The 23,504-nt window shown below is 43.7% G+C and overlaps 1 protein-coding gene across 1 annotated transcript in view; it reads left to right on the top strand.

The window, feature by feature from the left end:
• The window catches only part of cpamd8 (C3 and PZP like alpha-2-macroglobulin domain containing 8), a 37,554-nt gene continuing 14,050 nt past the window's right edge, over positions 1-23,504 (top strand). Inside the window, exons 1-33 of the mRNA XM_030784270.1 lie at positions 1-86; positions 2,690-2,841; positions 3,289-3,311; positions 3,589-3,754; positions 4,340-4,392; positions 5,021-5,038; positions 5,778-5,832; positions 5,985-6,098; positions 6,471-6,555; positions 6,635-6,743; positions 7,058-7,285; positions 7,492-7,662; positions 8,010-8,138; positions 8,258-8,453; positions 8,893-9,068; positions 9,266-9,415; positions 9,527-9,685; positions 9,892-10,034; positions 10,247-10,309; positions 10,461-10,692; positions 11,522-11,675; positions 12,597-12,736; positions 12,888-12,939; positions 13,157-13,455; positions 14,728-14,953; positions 15,222-15,398; positions 16,332-16,413; positions 19,849-20,005; positions 20,662-20,736; positions 22,296-22,461; positions 22,678-22,764; positions 22,894-23,030; positions 23,276-23,431. Of these exons, the coding sequence (XP_030640130.1) occupies positions 1-86; positions 2,690-2,841; positions 3,289-3,311; positions 3,589-3,754; positions 4,340-4,392; positions 5,021-5,038; positions 5,778-5,832; positions 5,985-6,098; positions 6,471-6,555; positions 6,635-6,743; positions 7,058-7,285; positions 7,492-7,662; positions 8,010-8,138; positions 8,258-8,453; positions 8,893-9,068; positions 9,266-9,415; positions 9,527-9,685; positions 9,892-10,034; positions 10,247-10,309; positions 10,461-10,692; positions 11,522-11,675; positions 12,597-12,736; positions 12,888-12,939; positions 13,157-13,455; positions 14,728-14,953; positions 15,222-15,398; positions 16,332-16,413; positions 19,849-20,005; positions 20,662-20,736; positions 22,296-22,461; positions 22,678-22,764; positions 22,894-23,030; positions 23,276-23,431 (4,416 nt within the window). The remainder of the gene's footprint in view (positions 87-2,689; positions 2,842-3,288; positions 3,312-3,588; positions 3,755-4,339; positions 4,393-5,020; positions 5,039-5,777; positions 5,833-5,984; positions 6,099-6,470; positions 6,556-6,634; positions 6,744-7,057; positions 7,286-7,491; positions 7,663-8,009; positions 8,139-8,257; positions 8,454-8,892; positions 9,069-9,265; positions 9,416-9,526; positions 9,686-9,891; positions 10,035-10,246; positions 10,310-10,460; positions 10,693-11,521; positions 11,676-12,596; positions 12,737-12,887; positions 12,940-13,156; positions 13,456-14,727; positions 14,954-15,221; positions 15,399-16,331; positions 16,414-19,848; positions 20,006-20,661; positions 20,737-22,295; positions 22,462-22,677; positions 22,765-22,893; positions 23,031-23,275; positions 23,432-23,504) is intronic.

The following is a 23,504-nucleotide window of genomic DNA, read 5'->3' as shown; positions in this document are numbered from 1 at the left end:
ATGTCAGGTTTTTACCCAAACTCGTGGACCCTGTCCTGGACTATTCTTATCTGTATTATCGGTGAAAGTTACTCCATAGAAAGGCAGTAAGTACCGTTCTTTTTTACATTTTGCTTTTTGGACTATCCTATGCCCAGGATTCATTCACGACAAGCTATGTATGCATCTTCAGCACATCTTAACGAAGTACGAGTAATTTTAAAATTTCTGCATGGTTTTCAACATTCACTTTCAAACGCCCGACGTAGCAGAGTAGACACTACTGTATCCATTATAATTTGTTCGTCTGATGATCTGACCTCGTGGCTGTATTTTTTTTTTTTTTTTCAGTTGTAGGAGTACTACATAACAGTGCACGAACGAAGACTTACAAACAGTTGTAGTAGCCAAGTGAAGTGCATCTGGAGAAGCTAAACATACATTAGAAGTTTTCAGTTTTCGTTCACTTGCGGTCAAGAATTTTAAGACATTTTTGTCTTTTCTGAACGGACACTCAGGTTGTGCTCTGATTCGGACTTGAGTTTAACGGCAGACGCCAAAGATATCCCCTTACGTATTGAAGTATCTGACCTCTATGGTTTCACGCTCCCTAGATGCCATTGCAGAATCATCATATCGCTCTGCTTTGAAGAAGTAGACCCTCCTAGGAATGACTTATTACGGCTTGACGGTTGCCTACACATTTCATAAACGTTTACGTGGTTGTAACGGACCACAAGATGAGCGTCTACCTCTTGTTTACTGAAAGTTATGTTTAGTCTGCCTAAAATGGAAATATTGTCAAGCTCGGTTTGCGAAACAAACCGCCACGCATTTCCGAGACGGATTTATGGTGTGGTTCTACCAAGGTCATGGATCCTCTTGCGTCCACTTTTAAGAATAAGTGTAGTTTTCTCTGGCCTTTCAGTTTCTGGCTAAGGACTCTCCTCAGTTTGGTCCCTGGACTAAGCCCCTAATCCTCGCGGCTGAGTGCTGTGATTCAATTGACTCTGAGCCCTTTGATGCCTTCAGTCGGGTCGTTGTCGATCGTCAGCCAGGGCTCAACTCTGAACTAAGCACAGCTCTGTTACTGTCGTTGTAACTGGTTTTATGTACTTTAGGTCATCGTCAGGACGGGGACAGTGCGACTCAGTTTTCAGCCTAACCTATTTACCTTAACAAAGCGACGACAATATTGTCGTATCATCAGTAAATTTCCCTCTCGCGTTTAGTGAAGGGCAAACTTAGGAGCAGCCAATAGTTTTGTGAAAGCGTAAAGCTGCAAATGAGAGTAAGAGAAAGATCGTTACGAATCAGTTTTCTCCCGCATTATCTCGCGTTTTTTTTTTCAAAGCTTCTCGTTTTTCAAGGGATTTTCTCATGGGTTCTCATGAGAGAATTAAAATATCTGTGGCGCATTCACGGCACTGTAATGCCAACCACCTGATACTTCACATTTCAGACATGAAACAGCGCTGGAGGACGTTGAGCCGGTTTTAATTCATGTGAACCGAGCTGGTCAGCCGGATCGCAGTTCTTCCATTCATTTACCGATGACCTGTAGGATTTTGCGAGCTTCCCCCTAACATTCTTTCACTTTTTCTTGTCAGCTTACGCTTTTTATCTTGGATGAATAAAGATCTTGAAGCCCAGTTCAGTTCATATTTTCAGTTAATGGTACCTTTGAAAGCAGCAAAGAAAATCATCTTGTCAGAGGTCTTCGTGTTGTAGTAATGTAATAACAAAGCCATAGCTAAGCCACGACGAATCTTTGAAAAAAAAGAAAAGAAAAGAAAAACTATTCATTGTACTATCACTGCAAGTCATCAATGGAAAAAGGGCGAGGGAGGCCCATTTGAATGTCTTTTAGGTTAATTGGGCCTTTTCCGAATGTTTTTGTGCAATTAAAGGTGACCTATAGCCTTTGACCCCAGTAACTGCAGGCTTGAGAGTTACTGTCTGGAATCTCGGGGCTTACTTTTTTTCAAAATCAGCGACTATTAGGTTACATACACAAGTCTCTAGACCACCCAATCAGAACAGTGAGGCAATATAAGACACTTGCCAGCTAGACTTTCACAAACCGCTCTCTGAAGTCTGCTCATGCCCTGCTGGAGCACAGGAATCAAAAATGTGGAACTGCCCTCTCTGTTTTTTTGGGGGGTTTTTCAGGCCACATGATTGAGTGTGTCTGTGTGCTGCAGATGTGTACATACTTGTGTGTCTTATTACAATTTAAGGCACCCCACCTCTGATTAATTTAAACCTGTTGCATAACTTATATTCATGGTATGCACATTTTTCCTAAAAACCGTGTGTGTGTGTGTGTGTGTGTGTGTGTGTGTGTGTGTGTGTGTGTGTGTGTGTGTGTGGGTGGGTGGGTGGGTGTGTGGATGGGTGTGTTTTTGTGAGAGTGCATCTGTATTTGTTTTTGTGTCAGTACGTGTGTGTGTACTGACTTGTGTGTGCGTTTGTCTGTGTGTGTGAGAGTGCCCATACTCTGTTACATTCCCAAGCATCTTTAGTTTGTGTGTGTGTGTTTTTGTGTGTGTGTGTGTGGTACATATGTTTACGGGTTTCTCAAACAAACCCTTGCGTCTGTGTGTGAAGTGTGCGTGCGTGTGTGTGTGTGTGTGTGTGTGTGTGGTCAAGTGTGATTGTATGCTCACATACATTTTACATAGCAGTGCGTGTTCTCTGTAACACACAGGGGCTACCTGATTGCTGCCCCCTCAGTATTCCGAGCTGGCGTAGAGGAAGCAGTCAGCGTCACGATCTTTAACGCGGCAGAAGAAACACGCGTGCAGGCCCAGCTCTCTGTGAAAGGAGAGGTAGTGACCCACGGCCACTGTACGGTTCTGGGTGAGTTCTAGGATGATGCCTGGACTTCAGATTTCCCCCGTATTGAAGGACATGGCCAACCTCTCTGATCCCAGAGATTTCGGGACCACTAATAATCTATCAGCGTCCTCCTGATCCCCCCCCCCGCCCCCAATTAATAATCTCTCAATGTCCTCCTGACACCCCCCCCCCTCCTTCCCTAACCCCCATGTTTGTTTATGAGATGGACAGTAGCTGTTTCGTGTAAGAACTCTGGTGTACCGGTCATCCTGGAATTATATCTCTGAAATAGTAATAGCCAGAAATATCATATTTGACTGTGACAAGCTTAAAAAACAGTTTTTCAAGGATGTGCTTATTATTGCTGTGATGCTTCTGTAATTTATTTTGAGGGGGGTGGGGGGGTAGTTCTACATGGGTAGTAATTACACTGTAGATTAATTTATTTGTCATTTTTCCCCATTTCAGACAAAGGCACAATCAAATTAAAGGTGAGAACCACAAGACAAGATTACACATGGTCATGTGTCCTCATAGTGCATGTTTGTGCTGATACCAACAAAACTAATTGTTCACATTACCTGAAAACTATGTGGAAACACATTGCCTTAAGCGAGGCAAGTGAATCATCCTACTTTAACACATGTTTGTTCAGACTGATAAAAAAATGCATATCAGTAATTGTCAGGCTTTATTAGAGGTGTCCCCACATAGCTCACACGTCATATCACCGCACTTACATTAGCCTTGTTCTCATTACCTGTCCAGGTGCCCTCCGACCTCCGCGGCCAGGGTCATTTAAAAGTATGGGGCAATCGTCACCTGACCGAGGGCGGCTACATCTTTCACAATCACACCACTGTCACTGTAGACAGCAAGGGCACTGCCGTTTTCATCCAAACGGACAAACCCGTCTACAGGCCAAGCCACAAAGGTACCTCTGCTCAGCCCTGAGGAGCAATTCAGTCTTTAGGAGTAAAATTCATTTCAGTCTTACACTGTGTACACAAAAGAAACTTGAAAACTTAGGTCGGATTAAAAGGGTGGAAATGATAGATGGGGGGGATGAAATTGGACACTTTTTTTCTTTTTTTTAAATAAAAAAGAAACATTAAATATTACAATATTGGAGTTTAGATACACTAAGTATTGTGTTGTTATGTCATGGTGTTTAGTAACAGACTTGTCTTGTTAAAGCATGTTTTCTCATGCATTGGTTAGCTAGGGTTAGGGTTGCATGCTCATTCATTTAACAAAGAATGCAGGATTTCTTTGAAAATCGTCTGTGTTACTATATTTGTATTATGTTTTGTCTCAGTGCAGTCTTTCCTGTGCTGTCTCCGGGATACAAGCGTGTTTGTGTCTGAAACAGGGTCATATCGTTTCATGTGGTTTCACGAATATGTTATGTTTTTATATGACAACTGTTGATAAAAAAAAGCCACATTTTGACAAACACTGATGCGTTCAAAGGGTAACAATGTCTGTGTGTGTGTGTCTCTCTCTCTCTCCTTTTCAGTTCTCATTAACATCTACTCTGTCACACCAGACCTCAGGCCTGTTAATGACAAGGTACTGTCCCCTCCTTGTGGCTATTGCACATGCTTGTTAATAATTAAACGCTCATTTTGAGAAGTGATTAGATGTCTCAAAGAGGTACAGGATGAGAACATAATGAATTAGGTCAAAATGTGGAGGCCTACAAAACTTCTTTCTTTCTTTTTTTTTTCTACTAAAATAAAAGAGACAAAACGAGGTGAAGAAGAGGTGGAGAATCATAGTTCCTGAAAATATTATTTTGACCTGAAAGACATAACTTCTTTTTTTTTGTTTTTTCTTCACATTTTTATGTGATGGAAAGAGATGGTGGCAGTTTACAGTAACTTATTTACCAAAGACAACCCGGAGTCAACAAGTTTTTTCCGGAATATGAAAACGGTCTCCAAACACACGGTCTAACAGTGTGCTTGTTGACAGTCAGGCTGTAGAGGTTGGCCAGTGGGAAAAAGACCTTGGCCTTACCCACACACAGATGCTGGATTGTGGAAGAAGAGAGGAGAGGGAGGGAGAGAGAGAGAGAGAGAGAGAGAGAGAGAGAGAGAGAGAAAGAGTGTAAGTGACTATGCAGTATGTCTAATGTAAGCTTTGTTTCTGCCATCCACCCCCCCCCCACTCCCCTTTTCTTTTTTTTTTTTTGCAGATTGAAGCCTACATCGTGGTGAGTGGAGGTCAGCTGGACCACCTGGGTTGGGGAGGACAGTGGGGTTTATTTTCCCAGAGGACTGCGGCAGAGATTACAGGGTTGTGTACGAGTTGATAACAGGCAGTGCTGTGCTCCCCTTAAAGCAAAGGATGGATGCAGAGGGAGAGAGAGAGAGAAAGAGAGAGAGAGAGAGAGAGAGAGATGAAAGAGATGAAAGAACCAGCTTTCCCTTGGCCTCCTGAGTCCTGCCCCTTAGTGTTAGATCCTTTCCTCAAGTTCTCTGTTGTTTCTCTCCTTGATGCTTCTCAATGCGCGCGCACACACATACACACACACAGACACAGACACACACACACACACACACATGCCGACGCCCCGTGCCAAAAAAATTCCAATGGAATCTCTGAAACGGCTTTGGGGAACCCTTGGATAAATGTTTGCTCTTCGTATGATGTTTGTGTTAGTTTGGCACTGTGGCTTGTGGGCTTTCGCTCGGAGGACGTGTTTGTCAGGACATGTGTATTGGCCCAGATTGAGTACTCCCAGAATGTTGGCTCTTTCAGTCAGGCCAAGGTCAGTTTGTTTAAAAGCGTACCGGGGACTCAAAATGGATGGCCAAGCGTGTTTGCTAAAAGCTTGATTCTCCGCAAACCGTTTAATGAGTGGAAAAGTGGCCTCTCATCTTGGAATGAACAAATAAGTGAAGAGCTATTTTAAAGTATGTCTTTAAATCACATACATTTCATTTACTCAGGACCCCAGAGGCTCTCGAATGGTCCAGTGGAAAGATCTGAAACCCATTTGTTGTGGTAGGAAGAGCCCCTTCAATGTTCAATAAATAATTTTTTTTTTCTTTTCTTTCTTTTTTTTTTTTTTTTTGCTGTTCATGGTAACTCTGGAGCCTTTTATGGAGAGCAGATTTGGAGCAGAGAGCAACTTTATGTCCTGTCTATGTTTTTAGGCATTGTGAATGTCAGTTTCCCACTTTCTGACCAGCCTGTGTTTGGAGAGTGGTTTGTCTTCGTGGAGATGCAGGGACACACACACAACAGGTCTTTTGAGGTTCAGAAGTATGGTAAGTCCCTATGGTCACGTATGAGGTCTACGGGAATGTGATGGAACTAGAACATAGATGATTCTGGGTTTTTTTTCCAGACAAAATGCTGCAACAGATGTTTAGATGTGATATATTTAATCAGCAAGTGATGATTCTTTGGTCACCTCAGTTCAGCTCAGCTGTTTTTATGGTGTTTACCCCCTTGTCCACAAAAATGATTGATGTGCTACAGTACTAAAATGTAAATCTTGTCACACTGACAAGAAGCAGAAACGGTGATAGCTTCTGTTAATACTGCAACACGTTAAATCCATGTAATATCCATCCCATCACTTCCCATTATAACACAAGAGAACACGAACATTTGTTTCTTTCGTGTCCCTCTCACAGTAATGCCCAAGTTCGAACTTGTCATCGAACCCCCTCCCTACATTCGAGACCTCAATTCATGTGAACAAGCCACGGTGACGGCCAGGTGAGACAATTCAATTCTGAAGACATCTGAAGTCACGCTGCTAACTTTACAAATTCGTAATCACACGGTTCTTCATTAGGTATACTTTTGGGAAACCAGTGAGTGGCAAACTGACAGTGAACATGACGGTGAACGGTGTCGGTTATTATCGGCACGAAGTTGGCCATCCCGTGATGAAAACGATGGAGGTGAGGTGATGGAAAAGTGTGTTCAGCCCCCCCCCCCCCCAAGGGGTGAAAATGAGAACCAGACTCTAGTTTAGAGTCTGCTGCTGACCATCTGGAATCAAGTCTATGCTTTTTCTCTTCCACTCGCACTCTCTCTATCTCTTTCTCTCCCCCCCCCACCCCCCCACCCACCTTCCGCCTCTCTCTTTCTGTTCTCTCTCTTGCTCTTTTTTCTTTTTCTCCCCCCCTTTCACTCTCTTTTCTCTCTCTCTCCCCCCTTCCATCTTCCTTTCTCTTCTCTCTCTCTCTCTCTCTCTCTCCGTTTCTTTCTCTAGATTAAAGGCTCTGCAACCTTCAGCCTGTGTGTGAAGGACATGATGCCCCTCGATGTGACCGATCACTTCAGAGGTGCAGTAAACATGTGGGTGACGGTGACCAGTGTGGATGGAGGGAGGCAGACAATGTTTGACGACTCAACACCTGTTCATAAGCAGCTAATCGACATTAAGTATTCCAAGGACACACGCAAGCAGTTCAAGCCAGGCCTACCCTACAAGGGAAAGGTGAGAGTAGACTACATGAAGCCATGCGGCTAATTCACCGTTGGTAGCTATTTTCACCTTTTCATCTTACTAGTGTATATTATCTGTCTAACAACTGTTTCACTCGACTGAATGTGTTTTTTGTCTTGTTTTTGCCTTTACTCCTAAATAACACACACATAACAACAACAACAACAAAAAAAAACCCTAAAAATTTCCATCCTCAGATTGAGGTGACCTACCCAGATGGAAGTCCAGCTGACGGGGTTCAGGTGCGCGTGAAGGCTGAACTTTCACCCAAAGACAATGTCTACACCAGTGAGTTGATCTCCAGCAATGGCCAAGCCACATTCGAGGTCCCCTCCATCCCGACGGCTGCCCAGTACGTCTGGCTGGAGGTCAGTGGGTGAGACAACACGGAGACATAGTTTCATACAGAGACCGCAGAGATAATGAAGACAACCACTGGCAGAGTAGGCTATTTTAAAGCATTTTTATCTGACAAGACCACAAGCAGCTTGTCGGTGGACAGTCTCCTTGGTTAGGACTATGCTGGTCATTGTAGCGGTTTTTAACAGTAATAACACATAAGAGAAATAAGTTTTTTATGAAATTAAGTGCTGTGACAGGAAAAAAAAAATGAGTTCATATATTTTCACCCTTTGTTTTCAAGATATTTTCAGACTGACTGTTACATTTATCTGTTTCATCACACATATATAATTTTTTTTTTGCACTGTCTCAGACTAAGGTGACGGCCATTGGTGGCAGGCCAGCTGGAGACCAGTATCTTCCCAGTTACCTGTCAATCAGCAGCTGGTATTCACCCAGCAAGTGTCACATTCAGCTCCAGAGTCCCAGCGATCCACTTCTTGTGAGCACATTAACTGAAAACGAATGCCCTATAGCGCCACCTAGTGTTGCCCAGCGTCAAAACACACTTAACAGAAAATAGCTTTTGGTTACAACAAAGTGTTTTTTGTCTTTGTACAGATTGGACAAGAGGCTGAGGTTTATCTTAAATCCACTTGTCCGTGTAACTTCACTCTTCATTACGAGATCGCCGCGCGAGGCAATATCGTCCAATCAGGACTGAGGCATCCCAATAGCACCACCCACAGAAGCAAGCGGGCAACCGTCACATTCGATAAGAATATCCACACCACTACACAACCTCCCTCAGGCCCAGGTTAGTTCATCAAATATTTTTGAAAAAAATCCAAAAATAAGACGTTTCTCCTGCAACGTGTCTTGTCTAGTGGCAAAGCCGAGTTGATGATTTTCAACAAAGCAGATTTTTTTTTCCTCAGATAAGAAAAAAAAAAAAAAATCTGGCAACAATTTTGCTTGACTTTCTGAAGCTACAGTTGTGAAATGCTTTCCCTGTTCAACAATATTTTTGTCAACATAGAATACACTACCCATCTGATGTCATTACCATTTTGTAAGGTTGATGGTTGATGGATAAATCTTTCGTATGTTTGAATGTTGATGAGATCTTTAAATATAACATAAGAGCTTAATCGGATCTAATATAATTTACTTCAGTGAAAAGAAGATTACAGAATTATAAAGGTACGAGTTAAACTGATTTGCCCCTGCTATGTCTCCCTGCTGGTCCATTCTAGGTGGTGTTGGGTCATCTTCCATGGGTGAGATGGACAGTTGTGTGTCTGTCCTGCGTTTCTGGGTCACTCCTGCCATGGCTCCACTCAGCCGCCTACTGGTCTACTATGTACGGGAGAACGGAGAGGGGGTGACAGACAGCCTGCAAATTCCCATTCAGCCTAGCTTTGAGAATCAGGTCTCAATTTAATCTCACTAAACTCTTTTCCTCTCTCTCTTTTTCATTATCATTTCTGATCTTCATTGAGTCAGAACTGGCTGGATTAGACCCTTATAGTGGAAGAGTACGCATTAACCACTGTATTCTTCTGCAACCAATAGAAACAAACTCGTACATTTACGTAACACATTTGTTTGTGTGTTTGTTTTTTGCAGGTATCCTTGGCTCTGTCCACTAATGAGTCAATGCCAGGCAATCCCATCAGCCTTCAGGTCAGGGGTGAGAAGGGTTCATGTGTTTGTGTGGCCACAGTGGACAAAAGCATGTATCTCCTCAAACCAGGCTTTCAGCTTACCCCAGACAAGGTCAGCCTGCTATTGAAGGGTTATTTCTCTTCCATCATATTGTTATTTGTTTTGAGACGTAATGTGTTGTCGAGCATGTGTAATAGTAGGTTCGTTGGATCTGTGATGCAGGTTTTTAAAGAACTGGCTGATTTTGATGTTTCTGACGCGTTCGGCATACCCAAAGACGACGGGCATTTCTGGTGGCCAGGCATGTTGTCACGGCGACGGCGTTCCTCCGTGTTCCCCTGGCACTGGGACATCACCAAGGATGCCCGATTTGCATTCACGGTGAGAACAGCGACTCGTGATTAAACACAGAAAGTGTGTGACTACACAGAAAGTTTGAAAAGTTCTGCAGCGACATAGAAAAGTCTTTTTCACCCTTTTTATGTAAGGACCATTTAAGAAAACTCCGCGTGAATTTGAATGTTTTGTCAGATCTACACACAAATGTAGGTGTGTTTCTGTCTGTGGGTGTGTGTGTGTGTTTGTAGGAAACTGGGCTGGTGGTGATGACTGACATGGTGAGGCTGAATCACAGACAGAGTGGGGGGATGTACACAGATGAAGCTGTGCCTGCGTTTCAGCCCCACACCTCCACGCTGGGGGCCGCTGTGCTGTCCCGCTCTGTGCCCAGGTACACACGCGCGCACACACACACACACACACACACATACTGTCACACTAACACATCCTTACACTGAGACATAGACAATGCACTCAGCACTGTCAGGGAATGGACTACAGTCCCTTACACAATTCATTTTCAATAGTACAATGTGATGGCTCCATCACATAGCAATAACTGGCTGTTTGCAGTTTGTAAAACATGGGTGTGTTTGTTAGCAGGGCAGAGAAACGCAGGCGCACTTACTTCCCTGAGACGTGGATATGGCATTGCCTCAAAGTCAGGTACTGCAATGTCTATACTGCTTTAATTCTCTGGTGAATGAATATAACCAATGTGCCTGGTTGAGAACCATGTATTTGGTGCTTTCTGACCAGAATATTTCTGATTTATAAACCCAGTTGCTTTGTTATGTGTCCCCGATTTGACCGGCAGCGATGTCACCGGAGAAGCTGAGCTGAGATTGGACGTCCCAGATTCAATCACCACCTGGGTGACTGAGGCCATTGGTCTGTCGGAGGAAAAGGGCCTCGGCCTGGCTCAGGGAGTGGAGCTTCGTACATTTAAACCATTCTTCGTAGATTTCACTTTACCCTACAGCGTCATCCGGGGAGAACAAACCAAAGTCCCTCTCACTGTCTACAATTACTTGCCCACCTGTGCAGAGGTGAGAGAGAGAAGAAGTTAAGTGTTAACCAGTGTTAACCTATGGCAAGTGTGTTAGAATGTGAATAATGGAGAGAGATACAGTGCAAATGTATAAGGGGCACAGAGAGGGAAAGAGGAGGAGGGAGAGAGAGGGGGAGAGAAGTGAGGGAAAAGAAAATAAGTGGATATTTCAGAGGAAGACCGAGAGAGATTTATACAAAGAGATAAGGAGTGCCCGTGACATAGAGAGTGGAGAATCAAAGCGTCACGAGAAAGAATAATGTAATGTTACAGTATTGTAATGATGTTTATATGACCAGTCAGGAGTCTACCGCCCTGTTCGCAGAGGAGCTGTTTAATGACTGTGCGTGCAGCGCTCCAAAGCTCTACTAGTTTATTACGACCACTAATCTCTGTCTTTTCTTTCATCGTGGCGCAAAACATGCTCTTCTTATTTTGGGGGGGGGGGGGTGGGGGTGGCCGAGGTTATTTATGACTTGTGGCGTGTGGATACGGAGCAGTGAAATGATCAGAGCGCATTGAGTGATTCCGCAGCGGAATTGGACGTTTGAGGGAAAATGAATCGCTCGGGGACTGTGGGAATCATGACTCACTCGGCATGGAAAATGAGAAATGCGTTTCCAAATTCCCCAAAATCCTTTAAGAGCTCTCAGGAAGTCACGCTACACGAGGAGAAAAGTCGGAGGAGCAGATATTACATGACGTAATAGCGTCATGAGAAACACTCGTATTAGTCATATATTTTGCAGCACTGCCCCTTACGTGTTTGTTTTCATGTCGTGTGTGTTTTTTTTGTTTCTTTGTTCCTTTGTCTGTTTTTCGTCTAGGTCCACGTGAAAGTGTCTGTTCCAAAGGGAATCAAGTTTGTCGGACATCCAGGGAAACATCATCTGACCCGGAAAAAGTGTGTGGCGCCGGGAGAAGCCGCTCCTACTTTCATAGTTCTTTCGTTCACCGAGCTGGTCACGGCTAACATCACAGGTGAGGTCGTAAATCATTGATAAACTCTGAAATCCCAATTTAGGTTCTGCCGAGGGTCTTTACACGATACGCGAGACTCGTCAACAAACATCTTTGCGTCACGATGTGACGCGGTGCCCGGGTAGCTGTGGGAAAACGAAGGATACCTGAGATGACATTTGATGAATGACTGCTTTTGGATTTTCATAATCCCCGGCCCTGCTCCTTTCGTTGAGAATTAAAGAATGCCATTCCGCATTCTTAAACGCGACACTGTTGCCAAGTTCACTCATGTCACCGACTTTTTTTTTTTTTTTTTTATGTAAAACTGCATGCCTCAGAATCTTCGGACCTCTGGAACATTTGATGATGAAACAAAGTGCCTCTCTGCTGCCCAGTAGGGAGGTCAGACAGGGACGAAGGAGGGAGATGGTGGGGAACGGAGGGGGGTCCCTGTTGTTACTGTCACAGGCATGTGGATAAGTTTGCGGGTCAGTGCTGGTCAATAGGTCCCCTGCGGTTATGTACCAGTTCCCCTCAGCCCTGCTCCTTCCTTTTCACTACACACACACAATGAGACTCCAGCTGGCTCGCTTCCAACCGATGCCGTCTCCCTGCGTTCTGTGTGTGTGTGTCAGCCTCCCCGTTTCCTCTGACAACAAGGTTTTCTTTTTTTTTTTTTTTTTTTTTTTTTGCAGACGTGGGATTTAGTGCAATATAGCCTTTTTTTCATCACTGGTATCTGCTCTTACCATCCCTTCTACTTTAGTGAATGAATTAATGGATTGAATGCACTAGAGGTATTATAGATATAAAGTATATGAGAAAACATAAAATAAGTGAGAAGTGTTTTCGCAGTGTAATGCATCAAACAATGTCAACTTTACACGGCTGCCGCTCTTGCAGATATCGTGTTTGAGTGTGTGTGTTTCATTGTGTTAGCTCGTGCCGTGGCCTACAGTGACCCAGGTTGCTGCATAGACGGGCTGCAGTCCGGGAAAACAAACAAAGGTGCAGATGACCAGGAGGACAGAAGGAGCCCAGCTGGTGTTGACTATGTCCGCAGGAGTGTCCTAGTGGAGGTAGGATTCAAGTACCCCATTCAACTGACTGCCAACAGTGTTTATTTAGAGAGTGTGTTGTATCCAGAGCCAGTGTTGTTTCTGAGTAAGCGCACCATTCTACTGTATCAGTGAGCTTTGATTTAGTTCCTTTTGCCTGTCTTCCCAACAGCCTGAAGGTCTGCCCAGAGAATACACATACAGTGTTTTTTTCTGTCCAAACGGTTAGTGCATCTCTTTCTCATCCTCTACATCAGCAGTTCATTTCTCTCTGACCTTTCAAACCAAGAGAAAATAGACAAGAGGGCTGCAGGGTTTTCTCCTCCTTTTAAAGATACCAGTTAGTAATGTTAGCAACATCGGTTTAAAGTTAGCAAATCATGGTATCCACAGAGTTCTTAAGGGTGAATCCTTGCTGTGATTAAATTTTTTTTTTCCTAGAGCGAATCCACATCTCCACACCTAATAAATACGAATATCAGTATGTGAAGAAGCCATCCCGCGTCACACACTTCCAGGTGGCAGTGAAAACACACAACGACGCCCACATAGCTCTCTCCCCGAGTCCACATGACAGTGCAGAGATGGTGGAGATCGTCTTGGGGGGTAGACAGAACACACGTTCCTGGATCTCTCTGGGGAAGATGGGGGAACCAGTGGCAAGTGCTCCCACCCCAGGAATCTTGTCCTGGGATGAGTTTCGGAGTTTCTGGATCAGCTGGAGAGGGGGAGGTGTGCAGGTAAGAAGATCTGGGATAACTTTGATGACTGAGTGATCAGAAGTAACTGGTCAAGAACTCCCTCACTACTTAGCCTGAAGTACTTCTACCTCCATAAGAAAATAAATGTCGTATCAGATTTGTGTCATCAGGGTCTAGGAATAGACTTTTCATTCCCTGACCTGGGGATTCAGCTTAGATAGGTAGCATCCTGTCCCATCAGTCAGATCTTGCCGGTAACAGTGGTTCAAGACTAAAGGTATGGCCATGTTGAGATGAGGGAGGAACAGACGACTCTATGCCTGGTAACAGGCAGCATGTCTTTAAACCATGGCCCTAAGCCAGGAAGTTGTGTGTGAGAGTTGACTGGCGCCGGGATGAACGGAGCTCTGTTTGTGTGTGTGTGTATGTGTGTGTGTGTGTGTGTGTGAATGCAAGTATCAAAGTGCACTGGCATCCTGTCTTAGAATCAAGACTCTGTTTTTTAATGATATGCCTTATGAAGTTGTTCTTCGTGCGCTGATGTCACCGAGGACAGCCAGTGACCCGAGGCTACTGCTTTCTTGCTTGTTTGCTCACTCCCAGCCTCAACTCTAAATTAGACTTTTGCTCTTCACTATGGGGAGCTATTAATCAGAATACCTTATGGCAAAGCTCATTTACTTATAGTTGGAGTTACATTTGTTTTTATACTGACCTGTTTGCATTGCTGTCGGATGAGCCATGGGGTTTGATTTAATGGAACTACAAATTCGCATAAATACCTTAGAGACAGCCTGCTTGTTTGGGACTACACTTTGGATGTGTGAAAGGGTTTAAGGTGAGGGAAGAATCTCTTGCCAGCACTTGGCAACCATTTTTTACGAGCACCCAGCACTTGTAAATTGCAATATTCATCAAACTGTTTTTTAAGTAGAAGTGAATTGGTTTCCGAAAGCATGATTATTGAATTACAGTGCGATCGCGGTTGCTTTATGTCCTCTGAATGAGCCCATGCATGGTTAAAACATGTACAGCACTAATTGCTTCTTCATTTAGCCAAAGTGTATCAAATGTGAAAACTCCGGACAAACGCTGCATTGGAATCTTTTACTGGAACATGCTGCGCAGCTCCACAAGCAAAAACAAAACAAAACAAAACAAATGAGTTTTCATGCTGGTGTCTGGGAGCTTACATACTCCACAGTCAGGCCTAGAGTTCAGACTTTAGTGTCACGTGGATTCTGTTCTGTCACCATAGGTGACTGTTGATATGGTAACATCACAACTTGTAACCTTTCCTATGTGTGATAGGTGGGCCATGGCCCAGAGCCTTCGAGTGAGACGCTGATCATGCAGTGGGCCGGACCTTTACTCGGGCAAGTGCGGCACATTGGCTTCTCCACGGGCTGGGGCTCGGTGGGAGAATTTAAGATCTGGCGTAAAGAAGATGCCGACGAGAACCACAATGAAGCGTTCACGCTGGGAGTTCCACATAATGTGGTACCGGGCTCAGAGAGGGCCGTTGCATCCATGATTGGTGAGAATGTTTTCCCGTTTCAGTGTGCAGGATGGGTTGTCCTCCAAAGAAAACATGAAATGTTTCCCATAAAGTCTTGATTGATTTATACAGCCTTTTAGTGAGCGAGAAAACATCCCAGGACTTTTTCCTCATTTCACCCTTTTTTTCAGTTTGAAATGTGGCGATCAGCTCGGTCAAACTTCAGTGATATTTGTTGAGATGAGGTTGTATCAGTGTTATAAAACATACGAGATATGGGAAAATAACTCTTTATGTTGTGTCTCAGGTGATGTGATGGGCCCGACCCTTAACAACCTGGACAAACTCCTGCGTCTGCCGTTTGGCTGTGGAGAGCAAAACATGATTCATTTTGCTCCCAACGTTTTTGTGCTCAAATACCTGCAGAAGACTCGGCAGCTCAGCCCCGAGGTAGAGGCAGAAGCCACCGACTACTTACTTCAAGGTACATTTCTAAACACATTCATAATCATTAACCATACTGCCATACAAAAAACAAAGAGCAGTAACTACAAAAAGAAAGGAACTGAGAAAAATGACTTTTAAGTTTGTTGTTGTCAAGCCAAATATGTTGTGGCTTGGTAGATGAGAAAATGAACCAAGTCTGTCACAATATGAAATAAACACTAGAAAGACCAAATTTGGTTCTAACTGAATTCTAATCAAATATGAAGTTACTGTTCTTTGCCTTTGTACAGCAGCATATGTAACCCACTACAAAGGTTAGAAGCCCATTCAGTCACTATGCACACATAACACGTACAGCATCGTACATAACCAACCTAAATCACATACTACATTTGTGACCATTTATAACCACGTCTATAACAATTCTTTATCACTCATTATTACTATATTATAATGCAAGGGAATTTCCTGGGCAGTAGGGTTACTGCGTTAGGGCCTCAAACTGGGAACCGGACAGTTTATTGACGTAACCTCAGAGCAATGTTGGTCCTAACATCTCTGTTCATCCGTGTGGATCCTGCTGTTGCGACCTTGTTCAAGGGCTGCTACAGCAATCCCTACTCGTCACCGGAGCAAGATAGCAATTGTGCTTGGTGGTCTGACTGTGGTTGAATAAGATCTTAAAATTGATCATTAGATATTCATTTTTTTCCCCATGCTCTTAAATATTAGGATATTGTTCTAAATGGTTGCACGCTCCTCCCCCGGTGTCAGTATGACAGAATCTGCAGTGGATGTCTGCTCTGGAATGGGTCGAGAGCGACATATCAGAAAGACGTTCTTGGGATAAGGACAAACTGAGCAACAAGACTCTAAATCTAAATTCTTTCCACTTCATTTTAAATGACCATGAAATATCGTAAATCAACACTAAGAACGTGGTTCACAGATTTCTCACTGCTCTTGCCAGGGTATCAGAGACAGCTGACCTACAAACGGCAGGATGGCTCCTACAGCGCTTTTGGGGAGAGAGACTCTTCCGGAAGCATGTGGTAAGATCCTCAGTGTTTGCACTCATGCTTGATTAATGACAGAGAGAATGACACTGACTAAAGTCTCTGCACAAAAAGTTGCTGATACCAGCGCTGCATCTGTTGCCTCTAAACACACATACGCATTCAAATGTTTGGTTGGTATTTTGCCTATCTTGGAAATCACTTTGAATAGCGATTGTGTCTGCTGAATGAATAAACGTACAAACGTAACATAAAATGTTTGAAGCCAATAGAGAGTTTACTGTGTCCGAAGAGAACTGCACTGAAAGGCCCCAATATCCACCTAATGTGCTCAAATCTGACCGCATTCAGAACCCTCTGGTAATTTACTAGTTTAGGTTGGTATTGTGATATTTAATGGAGGCTTAGCTTGTAAAATGCTTGGATAAGTGTACCCCAGATATTTAATAACAAACTCCTAATTAGCTCCCTGGCCTCTGTAAGAGGGGCTCTGATTTATATGTGGTAAAGGAGGATTTCTGCAGCTTAATATGCCCAGAATATTTCTAGTCACTTCCACCCCCTGCTGGTTCCTGCAGCAGTCAGAATACTACTAGACCTGTGGGAGGCCGTAACACTGAAAAATAGACTTATTCCTGGACGTTTTAGTCACTAAAATAGGGTACATCTTGTTCAGTGCAATTAGCCCCCAGAGTTGATGTAACTACACAAAGCTTCAGTTTTCCAGTGACATAGAAGCATGCCTTATTGGTACTTGGGAAAAGGTGCATTAAAAAGACATAAATTCTGCATAACTCATTTTAGGTGCATTTACTTTCAAAGCCACTGGCGGCATGCCCCTGTGCAGATGTTCCTGAACCTTGTACAAATGTGTAACCAACACTTCGTTAATCCACCATAAAAGAGTTTCTATGTCAGAACAACCCAGCTTTTGTTTCTGTTCCAGATTAAATCATTAGCACAGGTCATTTATTGCCCGGTTAAATAGCGGCCATAACACAGGGCTAATTTATCCCAGCTTGTGAGGAGCTATCACAGAGGAAATTAGAGTTCCTAGTGAAAAGATTGACCATAATACAACAGCAAAGGTTTAATGTGTCCCCAAGTAATTCTGTGCCCTGTTGACTTTAAGGCCGACGCGACTCGTACTTGTTTAGTTTGTTAGTTGGTCGGTCGGTTGATTGGTTGTTTAGTTGGTTGACAGGTTGGCCCAGCTGTGGTTTATTTTACAAGGGCTGATACCAAAGTCAAACTGATGTGACGAAATCACAGCTATCAGATGTGGTGCGAAAGGAAGTGTGTAAATTGGACTGGTCTTGAAGCAGAAGCCAAGTACACTAAAAGACCCTGAAACTGAGCGATGAGGAGGAAGACTTAGCTTCCTCTCAAGACTCTGCTGGTCCTTGGCCCATCTGCTAGTAAAGATGCTAGTGGAGAGCCTCTGGTTGGTTGACTGATTGTCTGAGTGTTTAGTTGCATGTTGGTTAGACCGACTGTTTAGTTGGCTGGTTTGTTGGTTGTTTAGTTGGTTCTTTCAATGGTTGATCCATTTGCAGTTTTGTTTTTTTAAGGACAAATACAAAAGTCAAATTGACATAATGAATTCACAGCTATCAGATGTGGTTTGTCTTGTAGACCACACTAATTTGAAGCAGTCATGGGAGTAGTTCTGGGAGACTCACGGTGATGAGGACTGTGGCCCAGATGCAGGTACAGATGCCGTTGGAGAGCCTTGCAGTAAGTTCAGAGGTTGCTCTGAAATTCTTTAGGAAATGGGAGCGAGCCCTGGGCTGGACCTTAACGGTCTGTTTTCTGGGGCATCGCTTGCATACCTGCCCCGTCTGGATCCAATGAGGCCTACATGCTGCAGTAATTTTGCAGAACTAACCCCCCCCCACCCCTTTCCTTCTCCTCCTCCACCCACCCACATAACCTGCTTAATGCCCAAGCCTGAGGTAAAGACGGAGGTGCTGAAGCAAATCCATCCCATTACTGTGATCACTCTGCTGTCAACGCCGCTAGGGGATTCGTATGTGTACAAGACAGATCTGGCTCAGGGAGAGGGAGATGAAGTGTGCTCTGTGTCTAAACCTTCATTCAAGTGGCAGTGATTATGTGTGGAAGTGGTGGGTAGTGGGGGGTTCTCGATACCCACAGCCTGGAACAAGCAAGTGATGCCAGGAGCTCCCTCACTGAACTAGACTGGTTTGTGGAGGTGTTCCTCAAGGAGGTCCAATCCTTTGGAAGCTTCATTGTTCTGGTTTCAGAACCAATAAGGACACATTTCATTCTATGCAATGAATCCACCATCTAAGCACAGGCCATTGTCCTTTTGTAAATGTATCAAATATTAACGATTCTTCTTGGAGAACAGTCAAGGAATAAACTGATTCACATTTATGTAATAATCTTTCAAAAGGTCCGCTATTACAAGAGCTTCTGCTGAATGTTTTTACTTACGACTCATAGATTTTTAATACAGTCGAGTGAGATCAAATCCAAATTCATGTTTCCTCCAAAACTTTGACAGAACCTACTTAACAACTCCGAGCAACACGTCAACAGCTTGCTAACAGCAGAGCAAGGCAAGTGTCAGGCGTTCTGGGAAGGCGAGCTGAGTTTGAGTTGTTGAGTGGGCGGGTGACTTAAACGGGGCCTGAGAGGAGGAAGCAGGGCTTTCTCATTCGTTTCCTCGTTCTCTAAATCATCTTTACGCTTCACAGCGTCTCTCTCTCCCGAGGGTCAGGCTGTTAAAACCAGTGACACAGTGTTACTTAACATTATAAAAATTCCTCCAGCCGGGAGACTCCATCTCCGCTCTCTCCCCTGAGAGACATAACGTCCAGGGCTTGGCAAGGGAGGATTTAATACTGTGAGTTTATGAGGGAGGTTTTTTTTTTTTTTTTTAGTTTTTGGCTCATTTCATCACTTCTGGCCGAAGAGTATGTACGACTCTGTGCGTGTGTTTGTTTTGAGACAGAGGGATTTTTTAATGTATTTGTATTGTAATTAGGTTGCCTCATCTCTTGGACACTTATGAGAAAACATTACAATATCGACATTTCACTCTTGACTATCACAATGAAAGTATATTCAAAGTCACTTGGCCTCTGCATGAGCAACTCAGTATTCCGGCATGCAGAAACATACTTGATTTGGCGTTGTGAAATTCCACAACGTGAAGCTGGAACAGCTGCTGGATCCTAGAGAAAGAGACTTGCACCAATCAACTCTTGTAAACGCACATCCATTTAAAAGGCGTCAGCGTCGTATGATTTTCCCCCAAATAATTATTTGACAGACTTGGACCAAGCTCTTCCAACTGGCAATGTGTTTACAGAGTGTTACTCTGTTGACATGCAACATGTTGGGAGGTTTTGAGGGCAAAATCTCTTTTTAGGAGCAGAGTTACAGCTCATGGTCCATTGAAGTGTGGGTTAAGTCAAGCTCCACCCCTCTCCTGTCCTACAGGTTGACGGCGTTTGTGCTGAAATCATTCGCTCAGTCACGTGGCTTTATCTTCATAGACCCTGAAGAGCTTCGGGCAGCTAAAGCCTGGCTGATCACTCACCAGAGAGAGGAGGGCTCCTTCCCCGCCATGGGCAGGATACTCAACAAAGACTTACAGGTAACTGACATGTATCTGACCAATAGGCACAACCTTCCACTACTGACCCCCTTTCCTTTCCTGCTTTAATTCTGTGACCTGACATGAAACCACATTACATACTGCGCACACACTGTACACAGTAAAGAAGAACATTAAAGTTAAGGCTTAAAAAGTTAGCTATAGAGTTAAAAAAAAAAAAGTCATCCCACAATTACAAGGCGGCTTACATGACAGCTTTTCTGAAAGTTGCCCCAGAAAGTTTGATCTTACTTAATTAAAAAAAAATTGCAGAGTAAAAAGTCTTTGAATTTTAATCTGCTTTAAAGTTTGTTTTATAGTTTTGTTCCCACCATTGAGAGCAGTCCCAGAGCAGAGAGCCGATAAGAAGGATTTTAAGATTTTAAGACTAGCCATCCATCATGTAATACAGTTATATCGTACATATCAGACTCAAGTATTTACCACAGGAATTTTCGCTTAAGCAGGACATTTCAGAGATAAACAATCCTCTGTGGTTCCCTTTGCCTGAGAAAAAACAAGTTCTGGATAAGGACATCTATTGTTTGCATGTACAGTCTGAAGTCAACTCTCTATGTTAACGTGTCTGTTACAACGAGGTGTTGTGTGTTGTTGCAGGGAAGTGAAAGTTAATCTGTGGTCTTTTTCTTTTGAAGGGTGGGATCCATGGAAAGATCTCGTTAACGGCCTACGTGGTCACATCCCTCTTGGAAACAGGAATAACCACAGAGGTGAGAAAAGCAAACTTTTTTTTTTCTTTTTAGGTTCCTTTCTTTTTAAGAGACCTTGTTTTCTTTTTTTAAACTGAGGACTCTTCCACACATTTATACAAACAGCACAGAAGGTCCCATATCTCTCAGAGCATTTTCTCATTCCAAATTAAAATGCCATGGTCCCTGCCCACAAACCTTGGAGAAGAGATTACATTCCTGTTAGATTAGGAGATGGATGTGCTGGCATGGAATCAGCAGTAATTCTTAATATGCCCCCAGTGCTGGTAATCTAATATCTAATCTCACTGTCTGAATTAAAGACTTTATCATACGGACATGTAGAAACAATGAATTCTTTGAAACTCTTGCCTTGCTCGCATATTTTTCTCCGTACTTACATCAAGAGTGACTTGTTTTTTCCCTCGAGGGTACCTTATAAGTATGTCAAAGTAACGATTTAGATTTTTGAGTGTATAAATAGGACTAATTTAAGGATGTTCCTGTCAGGGGAACACACAATGGATCGTTGGGAAAAGGAGGGTAAGCGTAGTTTTTGATCGATGTTGTCTCATGTCTCCATCAAAAATCGCTCTTCTCTGGATCCCGTGAGTTTTTAAGGGTTTGCTGCGTGCCAGGTCTCTCTTTATCTCTCTTAACGTGCAGTCATGTCTGTCCTTGTGGGCTAATCTGAGAACTCGGCCACTCAAACTGACACAACAACAAAAAAAGAGACACGCGACTTCAAAGCCAGACCTCCTTCCAACCTCAGATTGGCTTAATGAAAAAAGGACGGTTCAGATTAAGCTGCATGGCTGATGGGTGCTGTGATCCAGCCCGGCCCTGCTTGGAAAATGGGACATCTGGAAGAGATGAAAGTCTGCGTAGCAAAACTGAACAGATAAAAGGATATTAGCACTCTTTCACTTCTTTTTTTTTTTTTTTTTTTTTTTTTGAGGCGGGGGGGGTGCGGGGGGCGGGAAGTGCTGAAGAGTTGATGCTTGACCCGTTTTAAACAGTTAGAGCTGGAACTTCTAACTGAAGCGCAAGATGAAACACATTCACGTAAAAAACCCCAGAATCCCCTCAGGGTTTCTTTAAGTAGTTAAAATGTGAGGAAGCAAACCGTTGTTAAAAAAAAAAGAGAGAGAGAGAGAGCAAAGAGTGTGATGTGACCTGGGTTTAAATTATCCTCTGTAATGGATTCCCTTTGTTCTCAACTATACTATCATCATTTCCCTCAGCTCTACATATAAGGCAAGTTACGAGGCTTTAGTATCTCGTCGTGGCAGTCTTTTTGACCTGCACCAGTTTCAGCATGTCTCACTTTGCTTATGAAAGTGAGACATGTCAATGGGGTGAGCAGGTGAATCAGGTGAGTTTAGGGCCGGACTTAAACACAAAACAAGAGGTCCTTTTAATCCTCGGCAGTCAGGTAAATGGGTTAAACTGTTTCTCCGTAGCTCAGCATCATAGCTCAGGGGCACAGTTTATGTTCAAGGCAGGCTTTAGCTGGGCTAGCCAGACTCAAATCAATGGCTTAATATACGTACTCCATTTGTGTATGCACTGTCTTGCAGGAGGAGAAGCTAGCCGTGGCTAAAGCAAAAGGCTTTCTGGAGAGCAACACATACTCAGCTGATGATCCCTACACTACAGCCCTGTCAGCTTATGCCTTGGCCCTGCTGAGAAGTCCCTATGCCCCTTTAGCTCTGCGACGCCTCAACCATATGGCCATTACACAGGGTAACTTACCTGTGTGTGTGTGCATGTGTGTGTAATGTATCTTCATTCAACTTCTAGACAACTTCTAGAACTTCTATTTACGCACTGTTGTAAAAACATTCCGATTTTCGCCATGACCTTTAACGTTCCTCTGGCTGGTGTGTTCTGTGGTGGTATGGACGCAACGTTGTAGTTGTTCATTTTTAGTTACTGGTGTCTTTTCGTGTCTCTGTGCAGATGGTTTTACTCACTGGAGTCTTACTGGTCGAACAGTGACTGATGAGGACACCTTTATGGGTTTCAGTGATGGAATCTCCCAGTCAGGTACTTCACCTCCCCTCTCTCCTCTCCTCTTCAGATCAGATATCACCTGATGAGAAGGGAAAAAAGATAACTTTTTGACTCCTCATACCTGATTAGAACATGTGTCTTCTCTCACTCTCTCTCTCTCAGTGGTTTCAGCAGAGGTGGAGATGACCGCTTATGGTCTGCTTACCTACACCCTGCTGGGTGACGTAGCATCAGCGTTGCCTGTAGTCAAATGGCTCTCCCAGCAGAGAAATGCTCTTGGTGGCTTCTCCTCCACTCAGGTAGGCCGTTCTAACCATGCTACTTCACCACCAATGCTGCCTGATCGGCACAAAGATTATCGTTGAGTGAAGTAGCTTCACACTCACAATACAATACTGCTGGTTTTGATAGAACCTCGAGATGTCGGCTACCATCATAAATTGCTACTGGCTTGAGTTTGATCAATAAAACAATGGAGCCTGCTGCCACAGTCACCTGTGTACCTAGAGTTTTAACAGAATTATTAAAATCCCTGTTGCTACAGGACACGTGTGTGGCTCTACAGGCGTTGTCAGAGTATGCTATTTTGTCCTACGTGGGAGGCCTAAACCTCACCATCTCGCTGGCGTCCACAAACCTAGACTTTCAGGAGACCTTTGAGCTACAAAGGGACAATAAGAAGATTCTGCAGAGCGCTGTGGTAAAGTTTCTCTTTCACTGTACACAAGGACCCCTGCTGGCTAGGATGACACACGACATGTCAGTCACATCTC

Source organism: Chanos chanos, chromosome 9 (assembly GCF_902362185.1).
Source record: "Chanos chanos chromosome 9, fChaCha1.1, whole genome shotgun sequence".
In the NCBI taxonomy this organism is placed as follows: Eukaryota; Metazoa; Chordata; class Actinopteri; order Gonorynchiformes; family Chanidae; genus Chanos; species Chanos chanos.
The sequence above is the reverse complement of the archived record's forward strand: the minus strand, read 5'-3'. Positions and strand labels throughout refer to the sequence as shown.